General features: G+C 46.1%; 1 protein-coding gene across 1 annotated transcript in view; it reads right to left on the bottom strand.

Moving 5' to 3' along the window:
* The window catches only part of LOC126412917 (beta-1,3-galactosyltransferase 1-like), a 274,544-nt gene that overhangs the window by 11,226 nt on the left and 237,083 nt on the right, over positions 1–26,235 (bottom strand). Inside the window, exon 4 of the mRNA XM_050082806.1 lies at positions 18,152–18,295. Within this exon, the coding sequence (XP_049938763.1) occupies positions 18,152–18,295 (144 nt within the window). The remainder of the gene's footprint in view (positions 1–18,151; positions 18,296–26,235) is intronic.

Here is a 26,235-nt window from a genome sequence, read left to right as displayed (position 1 = left end):
GGAGGCGTCGATGGCAGTCGACTGAGAGGTGTTTCAGCATCTGACAGTGGATGCGATCTGGCCCGGGAACTGTATCAGGGCAAGCGGCTAGGGCACTGTGGAATTCCCACTCAGTGAATGGAAAGTAGGATTCAGGATGGCGGGTGTGAAATGAAAGGCTGCGACGTTCCAACCGCTCTTTAACAGAGCGGAAAGCCAGTGAGTAATTCACAGATGTGGAACTGAGAGCAAAATGGTCTCCTAAGCGGTTGGCAATTATGTCGGAGTCGGTACAAATTGCCCCATTCAGTGACAGCGCAGGGGCGCTGACAGGGGTCCAATAGCCATAGAAGCGTCTAATCTTTGCCCAGACCAGTGATGGAGAGACATGGAGGCCAATGGTGGAAACATACCGTTCCCAGCACTCCTGCTTGTGTTGGCGAATGATGCGGCAAGCCCGCCCATGGAGCCATTTATAGGCGACGAGGTTTTCGAAATATGGATGCCGTTTGTGACGCTGGAGCGCCCGCCTGCGATCTTTAATCGCCTCGGCGATCGCTGGCGACCACCAAGGCACAGTCCTCCGCCGAGGGGACCCAGAAGAACTGGGAATGGAAGATTCTGCGGCAGTAACGATGCCGGTGGTGAGACTCAGTAAACCACCGCATCAATGGCTTCATGAGAAACAGGTTCAATAGCGGCAGTGGAGGAGAACAAGTCCCAGTCAGCCTTATTCATATCCCATCTGCAAGGGCGCCCAGAAGACTGACGCTGTGGCAGTGACAGAAAGATCGGAAAGTGGTCACTACCACACAGGTCTTCATGCACACTCCATTGGGCATACGGTAAGAGGCTAGGGCTGCAGATGGAAAGGTCGATGGCGGAGTACGTGCCATGTGCCACACTGAAATGTGTGAAGGCACCATCGTTTAAAAGGGAGAGGTCGAGCTGGCGCCTCGACCTGTTGCCACTGACCCACCCCACAGAGGGTTATGGGCGTTGAAGTCGCCCAGTAACAGGAAAGGTGGCGGGAATTTGGCTATCAGCGCCGCCAGGACATGCTGCGGGACATCATCATCCGGTGGAAGATAGAGACTGCAGACAGTAACAGTCTGTGGCGTCCACACCCGAACAGCGACAGCCTCTAAAGGTGTTTGTAGAAGGACGGACTCACTGTGAAGGGAGTGAAGGACATAGGTGCAGACGCCACCAGACACCCTTTCATAAGTTGCCCGGTTCTTATAATAACCCCGACAGCCATGGAGGGTGGGGGTTCACATTGCCAGAAACCAAATTTCTTGAAGAGCAATGCAGAAGAAAGGGTGAAGGCTGAGAAGTTGTTGGAGCTCAGCAAGATGGTGGAAGAAACTGCCGCAGTTCCACTGGAGGGTGGCACTGTCCATGGCTGAGAAAGGCGGGAAGGGACTGGGGAGGCAGATTACGCCGCTGGGTCACCTGCTGCCACCGATTGAGCACCTGTGCAAGTGCTATCCATGGTGTCTGAGGGACCGGCGAGATCAAGGTCCTCAGCGGACGCCAGGATCTCGACCTCATCCTCAGACACAGAGCTCGAAGGGTGCGGTGGGGTCGGTGCCACAGCAAGTTCTTTGGCCTTAGAGGTCTTTCTCTTGGACTTCTCTCACTGAACCTTGGGTTTCACCGGCTGGGAAGGCTTCACCGATTCAGTCTCCAGGACGGAGGAGGATCGCGAAGCCCTATGACCAGCTGATGGTGGGAGCTTATGCCACTGTCTGGCGTCATCCTTCGCGCTGGTGGAAGCCTGGGAAGGGAGGGACCCCAGGGACCCCTTACGAGTGAGAGTAGCTGAAGAAGTTGGACGCTTCTCCGGCTGAGAAGCGGGGACGGACGTCCCCGGTGGGTGAGAGGGTGTTGCTCCTGAGGTAGGTGGCGCAGGAGCAACCGGGTGGGTAGAGCCTCCCCACGGGCAAGGGGGCAGGAGGGGGTGTACTGCTCGTCGATCCAGCCAGAATTCTCGAAACTGATGGGGCTAGCACAGTTGTTGTAGCAGCAGCGTAGGAAGATGTCATTCTAACAGGATGGAGTCGGTCATATTTACTTTTGGCGTTAGTATAGGTCAGTCGGTCCAGGGTCTTATATTCCACGATTTTGCGCTCTTTCTGGAAGATTCTGCAGTCTGACGAGCAAGGTGAATGATGCTCTTCGCAGTTGACACAGATGGGAGGCGGGGCACGTGGAGTATTGGGATGTGATGGGCGTCTGCAATCTCGACATGTGAGGCTGGAAGTGCAGTGGGAAGACATATGGCCGAACTTCCAGCACTTAAAGCCCCGCATTGGGGGAGGGATATAGGGCTTGACGTCACATCAGTAGACCATCACCTTGACCTTCTCCGGTAATGTATCACCCTCGAAGGCCAACATGAAGGCACCGGTAGCAATCTGATTATCCTTTGGACCCCAATAAACGCGCCGGACGAAATGTACACCTCGGCGCTCTAAATTGGCGCGCAGCTCGTCATCAGACTGCAAAAGAAGGTCCCTAGTAAATAACTCCCTGGACCATATTTAAACTCTTATGGGGTGTGATCGTAATGACAACATCCCCCAACTCGTCACAAGCAAGTAACCATTGTGACTGGGCAGAGGATGCTGTTTGTATCAGTACTGACCCAGAGTGCATTTTGGACAAGCCCTCCACCTCCCCAAACTTGTCCTCTAAATGCTCGACGAAGAACTGAGGCTTTGTGGATAGAGAACACTCCCCATCAGCTCTCGTACGGGCGAATAACTGCTACTGCCATCCTGAGACTGGCGCTCCTTCCACGGTGTGGCCAGGGAGGGGAACGTTTTCGGATCATACTTCTGAGCATTAAATTGAGCCCGAGAACGCTTAGAGACTGCTGGAGGCTGGCCACCAGCGAGAGATGATGTACCACGCTTCCTTGTGGGTCATCTGCCCTGTTGCCACCTACTCCGACCAAGGGCCCTCCCCACGGGCGCCACCCAGCCTCAGCAAGGGCCAGCTGGCAGGATGGCCGTTGCCAGGAGTCCCGATACCCCAGGAGGATAGGCATCTACTCCTTGGCATACTTGGGGAGTTAACGGCGCAGGCATCAGCAGAGCGATCCCTGTGTTGTCAGGGGGCTACAACCAACAGGGTACATTGCGGCCCCACCACAACGGACTGGCTACCGTGTTGGATTTTAGGTGCTAAAATGTCCGAGGTCATCGTCTCAGCAAAAAGCAACACTGCACGGTGCATAGTTGTAATCGCACCCAGGAACGTATCCTGCCCCAAGAGGTGGAAAACGAGAGGGGTAGCATTGCGACTACGAGAAAGCCGGCTAAAGGTCTCATTGCACAACGGATACAGTGCACAATGTAAGGCGTCCTTCCCCAATTGGCTCGCTCTTCGGAAGAATTGAGAAAGATGGAGGTCAAACCCGAGAGGGGACCATCACATAAGACCGACAGGTATGAGTCTCCTTTTAGTCTCCTCTTACGACAGGCAGGAATACCGCGGGCCTATTCTTACCCCCGAACCCGCAGGGGGAGGGGGGGGGGGAGACTGCTAGTACATGTTGCTAACTTTATACGAAAGATAGACTGAAGTCACTTCGACTCAACGAGTCGGACTTTATTGTAAGCTTCGATGTCGTCTCACTCTTCACTAGTCTCCCTCTCATGCATTCATCGTCACTCATAAGAAGTAAGTTCGAAGTCGATGTAACAGAGCTATTTCATAATGCCCTCTCTTCAACCTACGTTTTATTCAACAATGAACATTTTAAGCAAATTGACGGTGTTGGCATGGGTAGTCCTCTCTCCTCTGGTAGCAAACTTTTTTATGAAAGACTTTGAGGAAAGGGCACTTGATGCGGTAGAACTTAAACCAAACGTCTTCTGGCGATATTTGGGTAATACCTCTGTCGTGTGACCCCACCACGAAGAAGAGTTGTCAAGCTTTTTGCAGCATCTGGATTATATGTGCTATGGAAGGGGAGAAGGGGGCTGTTTGCCATTTCTGAACGTATTGGTCAATAGGAGAATGGACTGATAGGCGTGGGTCTACAGTAAACGGAATGACCAGCTAATAGCCACCACCCATCGCAAATTATGGGCGTATGTACACAGAAAATGCATCATCCAAAATTTTTCGCAGTTTAATATCTGTTGATAACTTTTAATATCCTGCTATTTCCGAATCCGTAAACTTTGTACCGAAACTATATTTAACATGCAATGGAAGCAACAGCATACTCATTTGTGAATGTATGTAATTAATTGTTATTATAATGTAAATATTGTAAACTGCTGGGTAATCGCCAAGGGAAGTCTGTTCAAATGTATCAATAACAACGACGAAATGGCAATAGGTATGCCGCTGTTTACCTTTGCGTATGGAGAGAGTCTGTCGTGTTGCGAGTAGAGACGCTGCGATTCTAACCTATTGCCTGCCCCATAAGTGTCCGTGGCTGGTGGTTCTCAACCAGCAACAGTAGCAGCACCAGGTTGGTTGGTTGTTTTGGGGAAGGAGACCAGACAGCGAGGTCATCGGTCTCATCGGATTAGGGAGGGACGGGGAAGGAAGTCGGCCGTGCCCTTTGAAAGGAACCATCCCGGCATTTGCCTGGAGCGATTTAGGGAAATCACGGAAAATCTAAATCAGGATGGCCGGACGCGGGATTGAACCGTCGTCCTCCCGAATGCGAGTCCAGTGTGCTAACCACTGCGCCACCTCGCTCAGTAGCAGCACCAGCAGCTCACCATTCTCGTCAGCTACATGCTTCGTCATCTGCACAGCCACGACGTTGTAAGGCTGTTCACTGACAGAGTATACCTAATGTTGTATAGGCATTGCCCAGTGGCATTTCTTCAGCAAACTTTAATGATTGACTTCCTTGAATAATAACCTGCTATAAAAATGGTTCTGAGCACTATGGGACTTAACTTCTGAGGGCATCAGTCCCCTAGAACTTAGAACTGCTTAAACCTAACTAACCTAAGGACATCACACACATCCATGCCCGAGGCAGGATTCGAACCTGCTCCGCAGCGGTCGCGTGGTTCCAGACTGTAGCGCTTAGAACCGCTCGGCCACACCGGCCGGGAACCTGCTATAGTTAAAAGCCTGTAGGGCACCTGTGTTGTCATTGTCCTCAGACATTATTACCAAGCAGGGTCCCTTTCCTTTTCACACAGTCACCGAGTATCATAAAAATATGAAAATTGATTAACTATTTACTGCCAGTTTTGTTTGTTTGTTAATGACTAGTTTCACTCTAAATTTTTCTGCCTCAGTAATTGTTTATTCTTGTACTGTATATCAGAGGCGAAACTAATTTGCAATTCTGAGTATTAATTTCACTCAGACTAACATAAAATTTAAGTGGCAAAACTAATAACTAAAAGCACAGCTTAAATTAAGACTACGCAATTTAATTTATTCTGTGTTTTGCTTAGAGAGTGACTTCTGTTGGCTTGGCATGTACTTTATTGTTCTTATGTTAAAACTGAAATCAGTTGCTCATTTGCTTAAAGTAAATTCAAAAAATCGTTCAAATGGCTCTGAGCACTATGGGACTTAACATCTGAGGTCATCAGTCCCCTAGAACTTAAAACTAATTAAATCTAACTAACCTAAGGACATCACACACATCCATGCCCGAGGCAGGATTCGAACCTGCGACCTCAGCGGTGGTTTGGTTCCAGACTGTAGCGCCTAGAACCGCTCGGCCACACCAGCCGGCAAGTAAATTCAATTCAGTCTTTTAATAATTAAAGGTACATTGCTTGCCTTTTTCTAAATTTTGCATTAGGTTACGCTGAGGTTACTGAATGTCCTTTTTTTTTAAGTAAGAAAGTTTCACTTACAGTGAAGTCATTTATTTAAGCAGCAACTTCATTTAATTTTGATTCAAAATTTAGTATTTCAGAATAAGTAACTTTCTGATTCATTTATTTTCTCATGAACTGTTGTGTTGTGTAAAAGTGAGACAACCTTCTGTTGTCACGCCACTGATTATTTGTCTGATTTTCGTTGCCATTACCTTTCTTAGGATTTTGGATATTCATCGTCCTAGTGGGCTAGCGACCGTTTAATTATTACTTTTTTTGTAATCAGTATGTTTTGTATTAAATATTACGTGATACCCTTCTCTCTCCTCTCCTCTCCCCTCCCATATGCACTAAATTCCACCCGTTGAAAAATTATCATCAGTATTTAGATTAGGTTTAGAATAGATTCTACCTTCAGAAGGGTCTGTTGTCCAATTTCTTCCTACTAACCGTTATTATTGTCCGTCGGTAACGATAGCCTTACTCACTGTAAAATTTCATTAGGCATACGCGATCACGGTCATTTATATCACAATCCAATAGTCCGATTAGGAAAGGGGAGGTTACAAGTGCTTCGAACGTTGGTGCAACGGGTACCTGTTGCATCTGATGGAGCCACCCTTGCAAATGAGCTGGAACAGTTACAACCTTTGTTCAAAGGTATTGTATTGTATTGTATGATAACCGGGGACCTAGAAACGACGGAGAGGCTTCGTCCCCGCCGCAGCCGCAGCGGTCCTCAACCCCACGACGACTACTACAGTCCACTTCACCCCTCCGCCGCCCCATACCGAACCCAGGGTTATTGTGCGGTTCGGCCCCCCGGTGGACCCCCCCCCCCCCCCCCCCCAGGGAACGTCTCACACCTGACGAGTGTAACCCCTATGTTTGCGTCGTAGAGTGTACGTGGAGAACTTGTTTGCGCATCAATCGCCGACATAGTGTAACTGAGGCGGAATAAGGGGAACCGGCCCGCATTCGCCGAGGCAGATGGAAAACCGCCTAAAAACCATCAACAGACTGGCCGGTTCACCGGACCTCGACAGAAATCCGCCGGGCGGATTCGTGCCGGGGACCAGGCGCTCCTTCCCGCCCATAAAGCCGTGCGTTAGACCAATCGGCCATTGTTGAAAGGTAATGGATATTCTCCAGTTTAGAACCGCACAGTTTTAAGAAGGAAGAAACGTGACCACCGATAGGACCCTGACAAGAAAGAGCGCTCGTCCTATATGTCGGCAGTGTCTCGTCGAAATTAGGAAAGAATTTAAGGCAACATTACTTTTACATAATCTTCCGTTCCCATTTCTCGGTTCGCCAAAGAATGACCTGGGATTGTGGAGGGCTACTTTCTAAAGAATACCTTGCCAGTGTGGCAAAGCCTACATTGGTCACATAATGCGCACAGTGCGTGAAAGATGCGTTCAACATGATTGCCACACTCGCCTTTCGCAGCCCACTAAGTCCGCCATGGCAGAGCATTGTATCTCCACATGACACACCATAGATTATTCTGCCACGGAAGCCATGCTCTCGACGAGATCCTTTTGGGATTCGGTATTGAGGAATCAGTCGAAAAACGAGTGGCGGAAGATCTTAATAATCGTGATGGCGGGTTTCGTCTGGGCGAGGCGTGGGACCCAGAAAGAAAACATTTTTCGGCTAACAACTCGTCTAACGACAGCTGATTTTATTAAGTTTGACTTCTAAATTTTAACTTTGCGTGTGTGCGTTCTGTCAAAGATCGTGCATATAGTGTCACAATTACGCATGCACCTGCGAGTCACAGATGGAGAGGTATTAGAAAAGGGGCGCGAAACTCTACAGAGTTTGCTAATGTAGCAGCTGCCTCTGTGCATGCGTCTCCGCGCCATTTTTTTGTATAAAGCTAACGATGTGAACCAGCAATTTCCACACATCAGCACCATCTGACTAGCAGTCTCTTGCACTAATTAGTTTGTTCCTACTGTTTGGTTTTTGCATAGACTGGTGGAGGCCACCTCCCTATTGGTTGGTTGATATGAGGGGAACAAACAGAGAGATCATTGGTCCCATCGGATTAGGGAAGAAAGTCGACAATGTCCTTCTAAAGGAACCTCCTGGTATTTGCATGAAGCGGTTTAGGGAAATCGCAGAAAACCTACATCAGGTAGCGGATTCGAACCGTCGTCCTCCCGAAAGAGAGTCCAATATGCAAACCACTGCACCACCTCGATCGGTCACTTCCCCATGCTCTGTGATCTTAGCTGTTTATCTGTCTAGTTTCTTGTCGTGTCGTCGAGACGTCCTAGCGAGCACGCACGCCTGTGTGCGTGCGTGTGCGTGTATGTGTGTGTTTGTGTTCATCATCGTCTCCTTCATTCCTTGTCGACGCCTCCGTCTTGCTCCCCAACCGCCGCCGCCTTCCCAGATCTGTCTCCGTCCTAGTCTTTGTCGCCTTCGCCGTCACCCTCGCCGCCACCGTAGCCTCCTTGCCGCCTCCATCGAATCGTCTTCGTCTCCATCGCCGCCACTCCTTATTTGCCGTCATCACATCATCTCGGGCATTGTAGATGGCATCATACACAATCTCAGTGATGCTCCGTCTCTGGTACGTATCAGTTTTATACCCGACTTGTCAAACCACGACGGACATCCCAACCATGTCCAACATTTACACCACTCCCTCCCCTGCCCAACTATCAGTATGTGGAGTGCTTCCGTCAATCTACCATCAAACGTCCACCACCTTCCCTGCTGTTTCTTCCCCATCCAGTCACATCAGCTGCTGACCCTCCCCTCCCTGCAACACCTACCCTACCTTCCACTTTTTCATTTCCTTATTCTCCACTCCCAACCTTTCCCCTACTCACCACTGCTTCTATAACACCTGCACCAGTTACATCTTGGCACGCCACCGTCACTACACAAGACACCACAACACCATCCAGCAGCATCTGCACTGTCTCTGTCCCACTGGAAAGACCTGCACAGCATCATATACCCCACCCTCTCTTATTGTTCAACTACCATCCCATCCCATAATCACTAAAAAACTCCAGAAGCGACCAAACACAGACACCACAGCCAGCACTACCACCAAAAAATCTCAAACCAACCCAGACCATAACGAACACATGGGCACTGGTCCCTCCCCTGCACTCTCTCCTCAGTGAGACCACACCTCTTTCCTCTTCTGCCCTAACCCTCAGTTCCTTAATGTCAAGCTCCTGACCCTCGAAATCAGAAAGTCTGTCCCCCACATTCTCGTCATCCAAATCATCCCCAACAAAGCTTTGGCCCCCATCAACTAATACCCCAACTTCCACACTGACCTTCTCCTCAAACTCTCCCCATGTTACGTCTGCACCCGCGCGCGTACACACACACACACACACACACACACACACACACACACACACACACACACACACACACCGCACGCACGCACGCACTGCTCCACCACCACCCATTCAAAGAACCCCAGCCTCCCTGCCACTCCACTTCCTCACTGACATGATCATGATGCTTGGTTCTGAGACCATGACAGAGGAGGTTGTCGCAGAACTCTATTCCAATCCTTCTTTCGCCCACCATATCTTCAGTGACATTTGCCGAACCTTCAACATACTTCACAAAGCATGCTCTCCCCACCAACCACCTCTCCACAGAAGGAGCCCTCATCTACAACCACTGTCACAAAGCCGAACACTCCAAATCTCCCCCCTCTCTCTCGCCTCCAATCCTACAGATGCCAAAAATGACTCCTCTATAAAGACCACTTAACTGTAAGAATCCTCTCACCTACCTCCACTGTAAGCAATCCAACTTCCTTGAAGAATATCCCAACTTAGGTTCCCCCCCATCTGCAACACCTGCGATGGAACTCGTCCTATTTACTCCACAAAGTGCAAGGCCAAACCCCTACCTGTCAAGCATGAATTAACTGGGCCTGTCTATCCTATTGATAATCCCATCCAGCCCTACAACCTCTCCATCCACCCCTACTGCTGAGGACATCATCTGTCTCCTTACTTGTTTTGGATTGTTTTGGGGAAGAGACCAAACAGCGAGGTCATCGGTCTCATCAGATTAGGGAAGGACGGGGAAGGAAGTCGGCCGTGCCCTTTCAAAGGAACCATCCCAGCATTTGCCTGGAGCGATTTAGGGAAATCACGGAAAACCTAAACGTGGATGGCCGGACGCGGGATTGAACCGTCGTCCTCCCGAATGTGAGTCCAGTGTGCTAACCACTGCGCTACCTCGCTCGGTTGTCTCCTTACTGTTGTCCTCCAGAATATCCACCTTTTCCAAACAAGATGACACCAGTTGACATCACAGCAGCTGAGAAGAGTGCTCCACCTACCATCTTCGAAGGATGCCACAGGTATAACAAGTCTTATTGTATTTTATCCTTATAAGCATTTTGTCATATTTTATTGTCAATCTAGTAAGGTTTCTATTACTTTCTAAATTAAATTACAGGTCTGATGATGGTCATGTAATATGACCGAAACCGGTCACCTACGTTCTTGTAGCATCCGTGTGCGATCAAGACTGAATTTTAAAAAGAAAGGTTTTTTTAACTGTGTGTGATGCAGCGTCAAGGGTAACTGCAGCCATGGTCTCCGAGCTGATAGTCCATGTTGCTGCAAACGTAGTCGAACTGTTCGTGCAGATGGTTGTCGTATTACAAACGTCCCCATCTGTTGACTCAGGGATCAAGACGTGGCTGCACGATCCGTTACAGCCATGCAGATAAGATGCCTGTCATCTCGACTGCTAATGATACGAGGCCGTTGGGATCCAGCACGGCGTTCCTATTACCCTCCTGAACCCACCGATTCCACATTCTGCTAACAATCATTGTCGACCGACGCGAGCAGCAATGTGGCGATACGATAAACCGCAATCGCGATAGGCTACAATCCGACCTTTAACAAACCCGGAAACGTGATGGTACGCATTTCTCCTCCTTACACGAGACATCACAACAACGTCTCACCAGGCAACGCCGGTCAACTGCTGTTTGTGTGTGAGAAATCGGTTGGAAACTTTCCTCACGTCAGCCCGTTGAAGGTGTCGCCACCGGCGCCAACCTTGTGTGAATGCTCTGAAAAGCTAATCATTTGCATATCACAGCATCTTCTTCCTGTCAGTTAATTTTCGCGTCTGTAGCACGTCATCTTCGTGGTTGAGCAATTTTAATGGCCAGTAGTGTACGTATCATCATCTCTTCTATACAGGAGTTATTTTGCGTGAGCTTAATTTCAGTGCAACACCTGCCAAAACAGGACTTTTTGGTGTTCATAAAGATCGTGGTGACCATTAGAGTGTCTCCTTCGTATGAAGAAGATGTTAAGAGTTCAGAGATACATTGCTGATAGGTAGGTGGCTAAGGTCAGTCAGGTAATGGCAACCTAATAGACGTGAGAGTTCCCTCAGAACTCGCTGTTAGGAGAGATACAGCTTATTCTGGGAACGGCAGTTTATGGCGTCGGTGCTGCGTTTTTACTGGGAGCGAGTTTTTAAACAGGACCTAGAACGCCTCTTAGCCCCACTTTTGTCGGTGACCTGCAGAAGTCAACAAATATCGACAGCGTAGTCACTGTCCATCACAGAGGACCTTGGTAGGCGCCATGTGGACATAAGTCAGCCTCTAAAGCTTCATGCACTTACAGGAATAGTGAGCCTTTGAAAATCGAGTGTCCTATTTACTGTTCGCGAAACGTGATAGCGCGATCGGAAGGGGACTGCCGCCGCCGTCTGCATAGCACGGCGAAACGCTATGGCCTACAGGTTAGGTAACTTGCCAACGTGCTCCAATACTGTTGCTCATTGCTAGCATCTCTCTCTCCCGCTCGTCTCAACCCTACAGTGGCTTGCTTGATGTAATTTACTAACTTTTATTTTTTACTGATTGTTGATCACGTGTGAAATCTCATACTGAATATTGGTGTACTCTATACTCCGATTTTAGTGCTTAATGTTGTTGTTCTTGATCTGATCTTAAATCTTAACTGCAGAAAATTTGTAATTAAATGAGTCAAATTCGAGCTCCTCCCACTGTTAAGGTTGCGGCACGGATCTTTCTATTCACCGAAATCTCCTTGTGAAGATTAACCGTTGGTCAAACTGACAGCTTGATTCATGTCTCTAAGTAGGTTCGAAACAGGGTCTTCCAAAGAGCATAGGTGCGGCATCGTCTTCTTTGGCTTTTGTTAACGGGAAGTGAAGGGCAGAAGAGCTGTAGCACCACAAAGTAACGCAAGCAGAAGGGAAAAAATGTTCAAATGGCTCTGAGCACTATGGGACTCAACATCTTAGGTCACAAGTCCCCTAGAACTTAGAACTACTTAAACCTAACTAACCTAAGGACATCACACACACCCATGCCCGAGGCAGGATTCGAACCTGCGACCGTAGCAGTCCCGCGGTTCCGGACTGCAGCGCCAGAACCGCACGGCCACTGCGGCCGGCGCAGAAGGGAATGCAAGCGTCTCGATACAAAAGAGCAAAATAGCAAAGAAGGGATGGCTAAATACAGGTCGTAACAGCATGGATGACTGAAAAGATACACACGTACATATCTAAAAAAAACGTTGAAAGAAAGAGAGGCATCTTCATGAAGATTAATTATTTAGTGTCCCTTTTTTGGGATGCAAATATTTTATTCATTTCTACATAGACAATGAAACTTTTACCTTTGATTGTTGTACCTAAATGTTTAAATGACTCCTATAGTGCGTGGAAACTGAAAAAGAAATCATTTTTCTCTAATAAGCATGTGTTAGGAAAGGAATTAATTTGCCTATTTTCTGTCATCGCACTGGGCTACAGTGTATGCCTACTGGTAGTTTCTGCGTGACAATGAATCGTGATTTAGTTGTATGGGTATGTTTGTGATGAAGATACGGATGTCCATATCCCATTCAGTATATTTCAGATTTCCTGAAGTACGTTCTGCATCAGTTTATTTTATGCTTCCCAGTAGTTTGACAATTGAATGTCACATTATCACTCCTTTGTTGATGTGCGCTATTACTGGTACACGTCTTATATACAAAGTTAATTGTATGAGATTATCTCCAGGTTTAGGTATTAGAGTGAAATAAACCCTTTCACATTTTGTAGGTACTATCTTTTTTTCGTCACAATCCTTTTGAATGACCGTTTATCACGATCACTCAACACACTTTCGTCCGTGTTGTGACTTAGCGGATGATATATGTAACTGCAAGTTTTCTCGTCGTATTCCAGAAATAAAATCTTCTCGGGTGTTCAGTCAAGTGGTGGTTTCGTCTTCTCGCAATGTTTTGTCTTCAGGCTGGTCACCCAATAAGATTTTATCGTACGCGGTTGATGTACTCCCACTTTCCCTGAATGAGGTATAAATCTTAGTTTCGGTGCCTCTTGAAATACCAAACACTTAGGCTTCCAGTATACGAGTACCAACAGTTTGCTCAGGTCAGAATTCACTTGTCTCCAACAGAAAGCACTAAACTAAACTGAATACTGCTCTGACCAGCGCTTGCAACGTATCGAAGGCATTGCACAGGTCGTCAAATACAGTACGGCAACCTGTAGGCTTCGCTAGTACCTGAATTTCTGCCTAGAACCTACACTCTCCTTATTTCAGCACTAAACCTCTCTGGAATGCATAACAACTCGCTTGCAACGTCTGCGACTGGAGTGTGTTGAACATCTCATGAAAGTTCTCACTCATACTAAATGAACACGTAACGAAACAAGCCGCTCTTCGCAGTATCTTCTGTAACTGTCCTATTAGTTCAACCTGATAAGGGTCGCTGGCTGACGAGTAGCATTCAAGAGCCGATCGAAAGAACTATTTTTTTGGTTTTTTGTTTTGTTACTGCACTTCGTTAGTCTATGAAGATTCTAATAGGATATAAACATACCACGTGGACTTGCAGCTGAAGAAGACACAGCAGAATGGGAGAGCTACGAAGTTAGTGAAGATGAAGCTGATGACTTAGAACTGATGATAATTCCACCAAATGCAGTGGAATAGCGGATGAAAAACACAACGTATAAACTGCTCTGAAGATGTAGCAGGTACTTTTAGAAGTTATAAACAGTAAGAATGAAGCTAATGTTACTGATTTTTCTTCAGAAGCTAAGCATTACGACATGGGGTGGAAAGTGGTGCATTATCCACAGTAAGAAAGATGGAAACTAGCAGGTCCCTTGGCTGGTACGAAAAAAATGGCGGACGAAAGTGGACCACGATTCTACGACTACATGTTTGACAATGAGAATGAAGTCCTGGTAGTGAAATGGCGGGGCAAAAAACCAATATGCGTAGCCAAAAATTAAAGTACTATTACTCTTTTGAGTTGTGCTAAGAGATACTCACGGAAAAAGAAAAAGGAAGTATTTGTTACAATGCAACATCTTATTCGAGAATACAATATGGCCATATGGGTGCCGTAGACCTGTTGAACAAGTAGGTATCATTTTATAGGACGAGGACAAGAGAAAAGAAGTGGTGGTGACCATTATTCACCCAGACGATTGATATATGCATGGTAAACACATAGTGTGCATACCAAATTTCTAACTCAAATGAGAAGATCTCACTTTTGTATGCCCAAAGGAATATGGTCTAGGTGTTCCTCTCAAAGAACACAGGATTAACACCGAAATGCAAAGGTCCACAAGGAATCAAACTGTTGGGAGAACGGGTGAGTGCATTCGTAGACTAGATCCAGGAAACCACTTTACTGTGTCAAGTAAAACAGTGACGAGATGTGCATACTGCAAAAAACGACAAAAATGTGTTACAGGTGCCAAGTCGGTGTGTATGACATGTGTTTTGTTCATTTCATACTGAATAGACACTCCATAACATTAAATACAGTGTTTTTATTTGTTCACGTGATTCTTATAGTTTTCTGCACTGGCAGCAACATTGTGCATTTTGATAGCTAATGTTGCTGATGTTCCAATAATGTATTAATATACTGAACTTTTTCAGAATACCTTTTACTTTCATGTATTACTCAGCGTATCACATTCATGTAAAAAAACTTAAAAAATTAAATGATACATTTTTGGCAAGCTCAGACAGCAAGGGAAGACGAGAAGGTGGACGTAATATTTGCAGGATCTACATAAATGAAACAAACTCTAAGACTGCATTATTGAAGGAGAAGAGGAAGTAGATGAAGATGAGATGGGAGCTATCATACTGCGAGAGAATCTTAGAGATCACAGAGACCTAAGCCAAAACAAGACCTCTGGTGTAGACGATATTCCACGAGAATTAAGATCTTTGGAAGAATCAGCTATGAGAAAACTATTCCACCTGGTATAAAAAGATACGTGATAGACAAAATATTATCTCACTTCAAGGAGAAAGTAATAGTTATGATTTCAAAGAAGGCAGATACTAACAGGTCAATTCAGTAAGTCACGGTTGCAGAGTATTGACACGAATTATTTAGAGAAGAATGTAAGGACTGATACAAACCGACGTCGGAGAAGACACAGGAACACGTGACACAATAATGCTATTAGGACTTACCTTAGAATATAAGTTGAAGGAAGCCAAACCGATGTTTATAGCATTTTTGTGTCAGAGAAAACTTCTGACAAGGTTGTCTGGAACATGCACTTTAAAATTCTGAGGGTGTCCGGGATAAAATAGAGACATGAAATGCTGTCTCCAACTTCTACAGAAACCAGACTTCAGTTGTAAGAATCTAAAGACATGACAATGTAGCAGTAATTGAGAAGTGAATGAGACAGGGTTGTAGCTTATTCCCGTTGTTATTCAGTCTTTACTCGTACAAAGAGCAAGCAGTTAAGGAAACACAGGAAAAATTTGGAAAGGAAATTAAAATACAGCGAGAAGAAATTAAATATTTGAGGTTTACTGAGAAAACTGTAATTTTGTCAAAGATGGTGAAGGACTTGAAACAACAGTTTAACGGAATGGATGGTTCATAAGCAAAACAAGGATACTGGAATGCAATAAAATTAAATTTGGCAATACTGACTGGATTAGACTAAGAAAGGAACGCTAACAGTAAAAGTAGTAGGTGAGTTAGCTATTTGGGAAGCAAAATAACTGGCATCTCAAGTACGAAAAATGTGAAGTGAGAATTTGCAACACCAAGAAAAGCATTTGTGAAAAAGAGGAATTTGTTAGCACAGAACATAAATGTAGAAGTTAAGAAGTCGTTTTTGAACTATAACCTTCTACGGACGTGAAACAGGGACGGTAGAAAGTTCAGACAAGAACAGAATAGCTTTGAAATGTGACAAAACGAAACGATTGGTTGACGGGAGACTTGTCAGTTTGGTAATGGAGAGGTAGGATAGACCAACGTTTCAGTTTAAGCAAGTCTTAGGACACAGTACTCTACTGATTAAGATAACACTTGACATCTCATCCGTCGAAATTGGAAAATGGTGAGAGAAAAAATACTGCATCGGCTCAGAAGTATCCGGACACCTACTGGTGGACATTACTATGAGATGTATTCATTCTTGTGAGAGCTTGAAATCTGCTGGGTACACTTTCAATGAGGTATCTGAATGTCTGTGGAGAAATGGCGCCCATTCTTCCTGAAGAGTCGAAAGCTATGGAAGTAGTGATACTGGACGCTGGGGTCTGGAGAGAAGTAGACGTTCTAATTCATCCCAAAGGTGTTCCGTTGGGTTCAAGTCGGGATAAAGGGCAGACCAGTCCATATATCAAACTGATACAGTCATCGTCTCCGAGCTGTACCTCTACTGTGTAGAGTACACAATGCTGTAAAATCGGTTAATATCATTCCGAATTTAGCATTTTTAAGAAAAATGAGGAGAATACACCCTAACTACGAGAAAAGACCCTCGTATCTTAAATACTACCTCTTCTGTACTCCACTGGTTGCGCTACACATGATGACCGCTAGCGTTCTCCAGGCATTTGCAAACCCAAACCCCTCCACAAGGTATAGCGAGATTCATCCTTCCAAATCACTCTTTCCAGTCATCCAATGTCCAGTTGCCTCGCTCTTTACGCCACCTCGAACGTCGCTTACTACTGACTACAGAGATTTGTGGCATATGAAGAGCTACTCCGTCCATCATTGTACCCCATTCCTTCTAGCTTCCTACGTACGATCATTGTGCTATCTGGGGTACTGGTGGTACATTAGAACTCACGAATGATTCCTTCTGTTGGTTTATGCAGCCACTCTCCACAGTGTTCGACAGTCCACCTCCGTCAGCACGTGAAGTCTGTCCGGCCTTGACTTAGCTGTGGTTGTTTCTTTCGCTTTCCTCTTCGCGTTCACAACCGGAACTACCGACTTGGACAGCTCTGGCAGTACTGAAATGTCTCTGAAGGATCTGTTATTCAGGTAATGTCGAATGACTAGTCCACGTTCGAAGTCACTGGGGCCTGCTCTGCTGTTACTGCATCTCTACTGACAGCACAATACGTCGCGCCTCGTTTTGTACTGGCTGGTCTTCCTCTCGTATCGTCTAGTGCTCCGTTCCTTATTACATATATAGGCACTTTCATTACATATCGTAAATGAAACAAATGGGTATCAAAGGGATTAGCGAACGCTGGGAGTCGAACACGTCTAAAGACATCATAGCGTGGTTGTAGTCCTGACAGACACTACTCACAATGACACAACTCGCAGCTTCTGAAGGTGACAACTGAGCTGGTCATTTATAAATCGTAGAGGAAAATGAAATCAACATCTCAGCTGAACACTCTAAGCACAACATTACTCAAACAATACACTAAATTTGTTGGCAATTGCGAATATGGACAACCATCAGCTGTAGAATGGAATGACAACAATGAAAATTTGTGCCGATCCGGGACTAAAACCCTGATTTCCCGCTTACTGCGAGCGGTCGCCTTATTTGGCTATGCGTTCACAACTAACGGCCAGACCCAAACTTCCAAATGCCGTCAACAATGCGTCTTCAACCTATACTCCTACATCCATTACGTATATTCCTATACAGGGGAGACGTTTTACTTGGAAGTCGCTTGCCCGATGTCGACATTGTCGGCATTCCATTCTACAGCTGATGGTTGTCCATGTTCGCAGCTGCGAATACATTTAATGTATTTCATAACGGTTGTAGTCGCCGCATTGCCTGTTCCTTTGTATCGTAATTCAGAATCATACAGGCACTGCAATATCGCATTACTCAAACAAGCCAAGAAAACCTGAGACATCACAGCATTAACGTTACATGACAAGGAACCAACACTGATTGTCTTATCCCACGACGAAAGATAGTTTGGAGAGAAGTACCAGCAGTGGCGCACAATATATGGTATCGTCTTAGTCACATTCTTGCTGTATTTGCGCACAGTTTGTGGCAACACTGTTTACCTTGAGCAAGTACGTTGCCTTCGGACAGTGAGATACGGCCCACTTGAGGATGAAGAGCGTCTTGAGCGTCAAGTTGTGGTAGGTGTCCAAGAAATCCTCGACAAGAATGTCGCCATGCAACGCCGCCTCCTCAGCGATCTCTGGCTGCAACAAGACGACACTTTACTGTTTTTCACGCATATTTTATTGCCATGAAAACAAACATAAAATTTTACTCGTAATTTTGAGTGCGTAAACCAGAATGAGTGCTTCTATTTCTTTGTAGTTTCGCAGTTATATACAGTGTACTACCGGATGTTCAGAAGGTAGCTATGCAGTGCCATATTGTGGTGTGCTAAGTAATGACTGATATGACTCAACTATTAATACAATATTTTCCACTGTTTAACATATTTGGACCATATTTCAGCAGTTATCTGTATTTGTTCGCAGGTCTGGTTTGATTGAAGACCAATGTCTTGTGTGACATCATTGTGATCCAGGTCACCATGCTGACAATTGAGCAAAGAGTGTTCCTTGCGGAGCATGTGTTCCGCAATGGAGACAAGTTTAACTCAGCAGTAGAAGCTGCATTTGCAGAAAAGTTCCCAGGAGTGGAGATGCCTAACCGCAATGCTGTACAGAATCTCATCACCAAGTTTCGAAAGGCCGGATGCGTTCATAATGCTCCAAACTCAGGCAGGCCATCGACATTCACATCCAAAGAGAAAGTGGCGGAGGTGCAAGACATGATGCTGCAAAGTCCAAAGAAATCGTTAGACTACCAACTCGGCAGGCCCACGTGTCCGTGGATTCCCCTTACAAGATTCTCTGGACCTCACTGTCGATGTATCCGTACAAAATATCGGTCTTGCGTGAATTTTTGCAACGGGTTTCTGTCCCTCCTGCAGGACAATAATGGTCGGGGGATTCTTGACAACGTTTTTCACGGATGAGTCATGGTTTCACATCTCCGGTTACGTTAATAGCCAGAATACTCGGGTGTGGATTATGGAGAAGGTGTCCCCACTGCAAGATCCGAAGGTTGGTGTACGGTGTGACGTGACTCGTAAACGCATCATTGGGCCGATATTCTTTCAGGACACCATTAATGCAGAAGGGTACTGCATCTGCATTCTGGAGCCTTTCCTAGGTGAACTGAAAGAGGACGAAATTGAGAAGGCCTAGTTCGAGCAGGATGGGGCGACTGCACATACTCCCCACAAGGCGATGAACTTTTTAAAGGACATCTTCGGTGACCGCATCATCTCTCGAGGACTCTTGCCTCCGCGTTCACTCGACTTAGCTCCACCGGATTACGTTGAAGGAAAAGGCCTATGAAAGCAATCTGCACAGCATACAAGAACTCCAAGCTGCACTGACACGTCACATTCGGAACATCATTCCGGATGTTCTGCACAAGGTCTTCAAGAACATGCAAAAACGTGTGCAACTGTATCTTCAAGTTGAAGAGGGATCACTTCCAGCATCTCTCATAACTTCCATGAGTTTAATACGGCAAGTTATAAACTGCGTAGTTACTTATTGAACACCCTGTATGTAGGCATATATACTATACAGACATTACTATTCCCTAACAGCTGTTTTTATTGTCCCCTCTGTTAGGATATCACAGACTCGAGGACACAAACATAGGGACATCAGAAAGAAAGTTACACATGCTGTCCCCCACTAACACCATTCTGCAACAAGAGTGGCTTATTGTCAGAAGAGACTAGATGTTCCAGGTTTACTGTAGGGGCAGTTCCGCTACGATACAGACATCTGGTGCATCACACTGCGGGAGTAAGATGGCGCGGCAACTGAAAAAGTACTCCAAAGTCTAAGTACGTGGGACAGTACGATTTTTTTAGGGCAAATCGTGAAGAACAAGCAGGAAAATTAAGCAGAAGTACAGTTCTCTCGCACAAAATAGAACACCACCACTGCATGCATAACACAAGCTTTGTTTCTCTCTTGGGACGTAAATTCGGCCAGAAGTTAGAAACAGCTTGAAACAAGACTCATCCGACAAAATGGTTATCTTCTATTGTTCCATAGTCCAGCACCACGTTTTTCAGTTAGGGCACTTGCATGATATGGTTGGTTTTGGAATTGCAGCTAATCCCTCAATTCCTTTCTTATGGAGCTCCCTTAGTGTTATTTGGCGCTAGGTGTTTCGCTAGTGCGACATTCAGTTCTGCAGAGACTTTAGCATCTGTCGCCCTCTTAGTTTTCGTCACAATCTTCTTTAATGACGATTTGTCACTTCCGTCAACGCTGTGACTTACCACATGATACAGGCTATGTGACTGTGGGTTTCCTCGACCTATTCCACTGATAATAATCTCGGGTAAGCACCCCAGTGGTTCAAATGGCTCTGAGCACTATGGGACTTAACATCTCAGGTCATCAGTCCCCTAGAACTTAGAACTACTTAAACCTAACTAACCTAAGGAGATCACACACATTCATGCCCGGGGCAGGATTCGAACCTGCGACCGTAGCGGTCTCGCGGTTCCAGACTGAAGGTTCTTGCTACGAATCTCAAGCTAACATTTAGCTTTCCTTCAACCAACTGTAAGTGATTATTTCACTTTTGGTTGCTCCTATTTTACGGTTGTTACTGTTTCCAGTGATTTATCGCCTATAGCGTAATTCAACAGTCACGGGCCTGTTGCGCAACAGAATTTTATTGTATACGTTTAAATTAAAAAAATAATCGGTCTAGCAGGTGAGCTCGGAACGGAGCAGGTTAGCGGTAGATTAGTGTGCCAGTCGGTATATCAACAGGACGCACTGTGGAAAAGACGCCAGAACGAAGCAGACAGAAACGCAAGAACGGCTGTGCTACTTAACAGGGTACTGCGATGTAACGCACCGTAATTTCAAAGCCTGAGCGCCACTACAAAATCAAACGTACACAGATAATACCCAAGCTCGGCGATCCAGAATTATTACTAAATTACCACAGTGAGCCAAAGAGCGCTGAGGGGTCCGGTAAATGAGGACAAATGCGCTAATACAGTTACAAGGGGAACTACTTGTCGCCCACCCCCCCTCCCCCCTCAGATTTTGAGGTAAAATGGTCCAGTGGATAGACCGCCAAAACCTGAACACAGATCACGCTTGAAAACAGAAAGAAGGTGTATTGAACTGTGAAAAAAGAAGCAAAATGGAAATAGTGAACGGTCCAAGCTCAAGATATGCAGCACTGATCGTGTTGCAAGAATTCCGAGGTCGTAGTTGTGGGGTCACAGTGTTGGACAACAAAGCGGGAGATCCCTGTTCAAGTCCTCATTAAAGTCTGTTCTCCTTCTGTTGTCTTGGCAGTTGTGGTACTATACATTGGTTATGTGATATGAGTCATGAGGTAACAATGTGTTACCGTCGCAAGTAAACGTGGTGAAGTAGTGGGAGCAGTTGGGACGCCGCATAGACCTCTCACAGATATGAAAACAACAAATAAACGGGCGTGAACTATGTTGAAACAAAGAAATTCATGAGTCAAATCTTAAAACGGAACGCAAGAGTCATGACATGTGGTACTTGTGTAGGACAAAAAGGAGGTACGTACGTCTAGACGTCCCTTCCTTGCATCTTGCTGTTGCAAATGGACGTTACACCATGATAAAAGCACAAATTAGAATACAGCGAACAGATACCTCAATGACCGGACCGATAGTTCATAATTTTTTTGAAAAAAGGTATGGGACATCAGGGGGATTTGAACACGGACCTTCCTCTTCGCAGTCCAACACCGCGACAGCGTAACCACAACGTCACATCTATTGATATTCGCTTGATGTTGGACATCTTGAACCTGGACAGTTCACTGTTTCGATTTTGCTTCTGTTTTTTCACAGTTCAGTACACAATCTTCCTGTTTTCATGCTTGATCTGTCTTCAGTTTTTGACGGGCTATCCACTGGGACATCTTACCACTAATTCTGAGGTGGGTGTAGGGGGGGGGGGGAGGGATGCGATGGGGAGTGCCCCTTGTTAGAGCCACAGGGTCATAGGCGCAGACTCAGCACATTAAACAGAGAGCTCAAGAACACACTCTTTTGTGCTGCCATTGTGTCGCTAGAACCAGAGAGATGACGATGATGATGTTTGGTTTGTGGGCACTCAATTGTGCAGTCATCAGCGCCAGTAGAAAGTCCCAATTTTTTCACAGTCCAATTTTGTTCACAGTCCAATCCATCCACTGTCACGAATGTTGAGGATGGTGATGAAATGGTGAGGACATCACAAACACCCAGTCCCCAGGCAGAGCCAACCCGGTCGGGAATCGAACCCAGGACCCTGTGATCCAAAGGTAGCAACGCTAGCCACTAGACCACGAGCAGAGGACTGGAGAACCAGAGAGAATGACAGTCTATTGAGTGTGAGAGAAACGACGACAAGATGATCGATGATGGCCAGCCTACTACCAGCTTGCTAACTTCAACACCGAGACGCAGCCAGCCTGATGCATACCACAGTCGGTATGCATACTGGGTCATCGAGGATGGGAAGACTGGTGAGCGGCCAGCCCTTCTCCCCCATTGGATTATCTAGGATGATCGGAAAGCTGCCATCTGTGAACCGATCAGGCAAGCTGTATCCGCTCAGCCTCTTGGCCGATTCTCGAGCTTTTGTTGCAGTCTTTAGTCGATCCATGGTGGTTGACCAGGGCCTAGTCTTTATGATGGTCGACATCGAACCACAGTCTGCAGTGTCCACCTGAGCGAGCAACAGGCTGTCTCCGAGAGCGCTGAGATGGGAGCCGTACTAGGTGTTCACGGAACGTCCGGCAGGCAGCGCCTTCTTGGTCCCTCCACCATTGCCGGCACAGCACTGGCCGTGCCACTGACGTGAGGCGGCGACGTTACGATTCGCTGATGAGGCATTAGCACTCCTTTGTGGGCACGTGTGATTACGCCCGGTCGCCGACTGCAGCTCTGAAGGCACTCATACCCCTGCACACTTTGCACGATAAATTAATGTCATTACAGATACCGCTGTATCACTGGCGCTTCCTGTCGTGACTGGACCACACACGCTCACTCTTCGCTTCACCTCCTGATAACAAAGGACCCCAACCCACGTTTCGCAACAGATCTCTTTGACTGTTTAAGCGCAATATGTCACGTTTATTTCGTAGAGAACTGCCAGTGATTTCCCCTATTGTCGATCTTTTCCAGATCTTCCTGCATTTTGTAAGTCTTCTGGCGTTGCATGCTTCCTGCAGAAAACAGCATCTTCGCCAAAATCCTTATGGAACTTACGAAATTGACGCGCTATTTGTGGACGCGAACTTGGTGCAAAGCTCTTAGAAAATGCCAGTATTTTTTTGTTTTTGTTTGTTTTAAGTACAGTAACTCTAAAGTGTTCTATATTTCGAAAGTAATAGTAGTAACAACCTATGACAACGAACATTAAATTTAAATTTTGCCAACTGCAATACACAGATCCTACTCGTATCACGATGACAGCTACCTAGTTAACATAGAGTTGTGCAGTAGTGTGTTGCCCATTTCTTGGGAGTGTAAAATGATATCAACGAGCAAAAAGGTGTACAGCCCACGGACAAATAGTTAGATGCATAAGACGGGTAAAGGATAAATGTTTAAAAACATTGTTTCTGAATTTGATGTTGGAACTTTAACGGTTTCAGACAGGAAGAACAACCGGTTTTTGGTTACGAAACTATGATTTTGATGACTAAATATCGCTAATTGTTCGTCTGCAGAGATTAACGATAGTGATAATAGACTACCTGGCGAATTGGACGCCCAATCTGACGATATAAACGTACAGGAATAACCCCGCAAATGGATAAATAATGCCTTATTTGGAAAGATACGCAGAAACAACTTCGGCCGGGTAAATGCTGGTAAAACATATGCGTGATCGTGCTGAACAAAACTGACCCACGAATTTGGCTAACAGAAACTTAATTGATTGTTTTGGTGTATGAAATGCTATGTGTTTTTGCTAATATCTGCTCAAAATTTATGTGAAAGCTATGTGTAATTTGTGTACTTACGTGACAGTAAATACAGAGTCTCCAGCGGAGGAGTTCCTGATTTCATAATTAAATATCTCTAAAACTAAGATCGCAAGACGAGTACAACAAACGGTATGGTTATTGCGAAAGTTGTTAGAATTTTATACCGAAGTTGTACAAAACTTTCGAAATAGTTCGAAAAGCTGCTAACAGAAGACCCTGTGCGCTTTACAGCTCGTATAGTATCAGCGTGCATAATTAAACTCGTCCTCTGAAAGCAGTCTTTGTAATAGCATCACAATCTTCTCGAAATGCCCACCACCCACAGTACAGAGGTGACGCAAAAGAACAGTGAAATTTGCCATCACATCCTGTAGCATCTCAACGGAAACGAATTCAGATGCTACAGAGATCGGCTATTCATGCTCGTCCAGCGTGTAGGCATCGTTAAGGTACACTTTCTTTCGTTGTGTCCCAAAAAAATAGTCACAAGGAGTTAGAAAGAGCAAAGGTACAGGCCAATCCTTTCCTGCGCCAATAAGTGGACGGTAATCCAACACTATCACTGTTCCCGAAGTATTCGTACAGAAAGCGAAGTGCCTGTTCGGTATGATGTGGTTTGGCCCTATCTTGCGTGAACAAACTGCTGCCTTTTCGACCCTCCAACGGCGGCTATGAGGCGAGAAATTGTTCCAAATTCGCAACATAACGTCCACTAGTGATCGTTTCTCGCAAGAAGAAATGGGCGAAGAATGCTTCTCCTGCCTACCGTAGCCCAAACTTTGGAAGAATACAGTGGTTTCTTTCACACAAATGAGGAATTTTGGAATCCCATAATCGCCAGTTTTATTTATTCACAACTCAGTTTAAGTGGAAGTGAGTTTCGTCTGTGAATCAGACATAGCTAACATCGAATCCTTAGTTATCAATCATTTTAAGGATCCGGTTCGCAAAGTCAGCTATCTGCAGCACAACTCTTACAGCTACAGATGGGCCCAACAACATGTCGAATGGACCGCTTAGGATTGCCATCAAGTTCTCTTCACCGATGAGTGTCACATATGCCTTCAACCACACAATCTTCGCGATGTTTCCGACTTTGATAAAGGTCGGATTGTAGCCTATCACGATTGCGGTTTATCGTATCGCGACATTGCTGCTCGCGTTGGTCGAGACCCAATGACTGTTAGCAGAATATGGAATCGGTGAGTTCAGGAGGGTAACACGGAACGCCGCGCTGGATCCCAACAGCCTCGTATCACTATCAGTCGAGATGACAGGCATCTTATACGCATGGCTGTAACGGCATCCACGGCATGGATTATGACCAAACCAGAGTCCTGACACAGACTTCCAAATACTGAGACTGTGTGATCAAAGAAGCCATAGACATCAGAGTAAGGGAGCCACAACTAAATCGTGACAGCGTTTACATCCTTAGCAAGGCGTGGGAACCCGCGATCACCCGGATTAAGAACAAAAAGGATATTTACCAGTGTGTATCAACTTCGGGTGAGGAGGGAAGAATAACGAGAGCGGTGCCGGCAGACCCTCCTGAACAAGAAGACCTAGGACGCAGCGCCCAGACGGCGGGAGAACGGATGCTGTACCCGGACCGCGCGCGGGGCGCGGACCACACCGACTCATAGGAAAGGCCTGAGGGATGAGCAGGAGGGGGATTGTCCTATATACACTCCTGGAAATTGAAATAAGAACACCGTGAATTCATTGTCCCAGGAAGGGGAAACTTTATTGACACATTCCGGGGTCAGATACATCACATGATCACACTGACAGAACCACAGGCACATAGACACAGGCAACAGAGCATGCACAATGTCGGCACTAGTACAGTGTATATCCACCTTTCGCAGCAATGCAGGCTGCTATTCTCCCATGGAGACGATCGTAGAGATGCTGGATGTAGTCCTGTGGAACGGCTTGCCATGCCATTTCCACCTGGCGCCTCAGTTGGACCAGCGTTCGTGCTGGACGTGCAGACCGCGTGAGACGACACTTCATCCAGTCCCAAACATGCTCAATGGGGGACAGATCCGGAGATCTTGCTGGCCAGGGTAGTTGACGTACACCTTCTAGAGCACGTTGGGTG

The sequence above is a fragment of the Schistocerca serialis genome, chromosome 7 (genome assembly GCF_023864345.2).
Source record: "Schistocerca serialis cubense isolate TAMUIC-IGC-003099 chromosome 7, iqSchSeri2.2, whole genome shotgun sequence".
Lineage (NCBI taxonomy): Eukaryota > Metazoa > Arthropoda > Insecta > Orthoptera > Acrididae > Schistocerca > Schistocerca serialis.
This window is presented reverse-complemented; position numbering and strand designations above follow the sequence as displayed.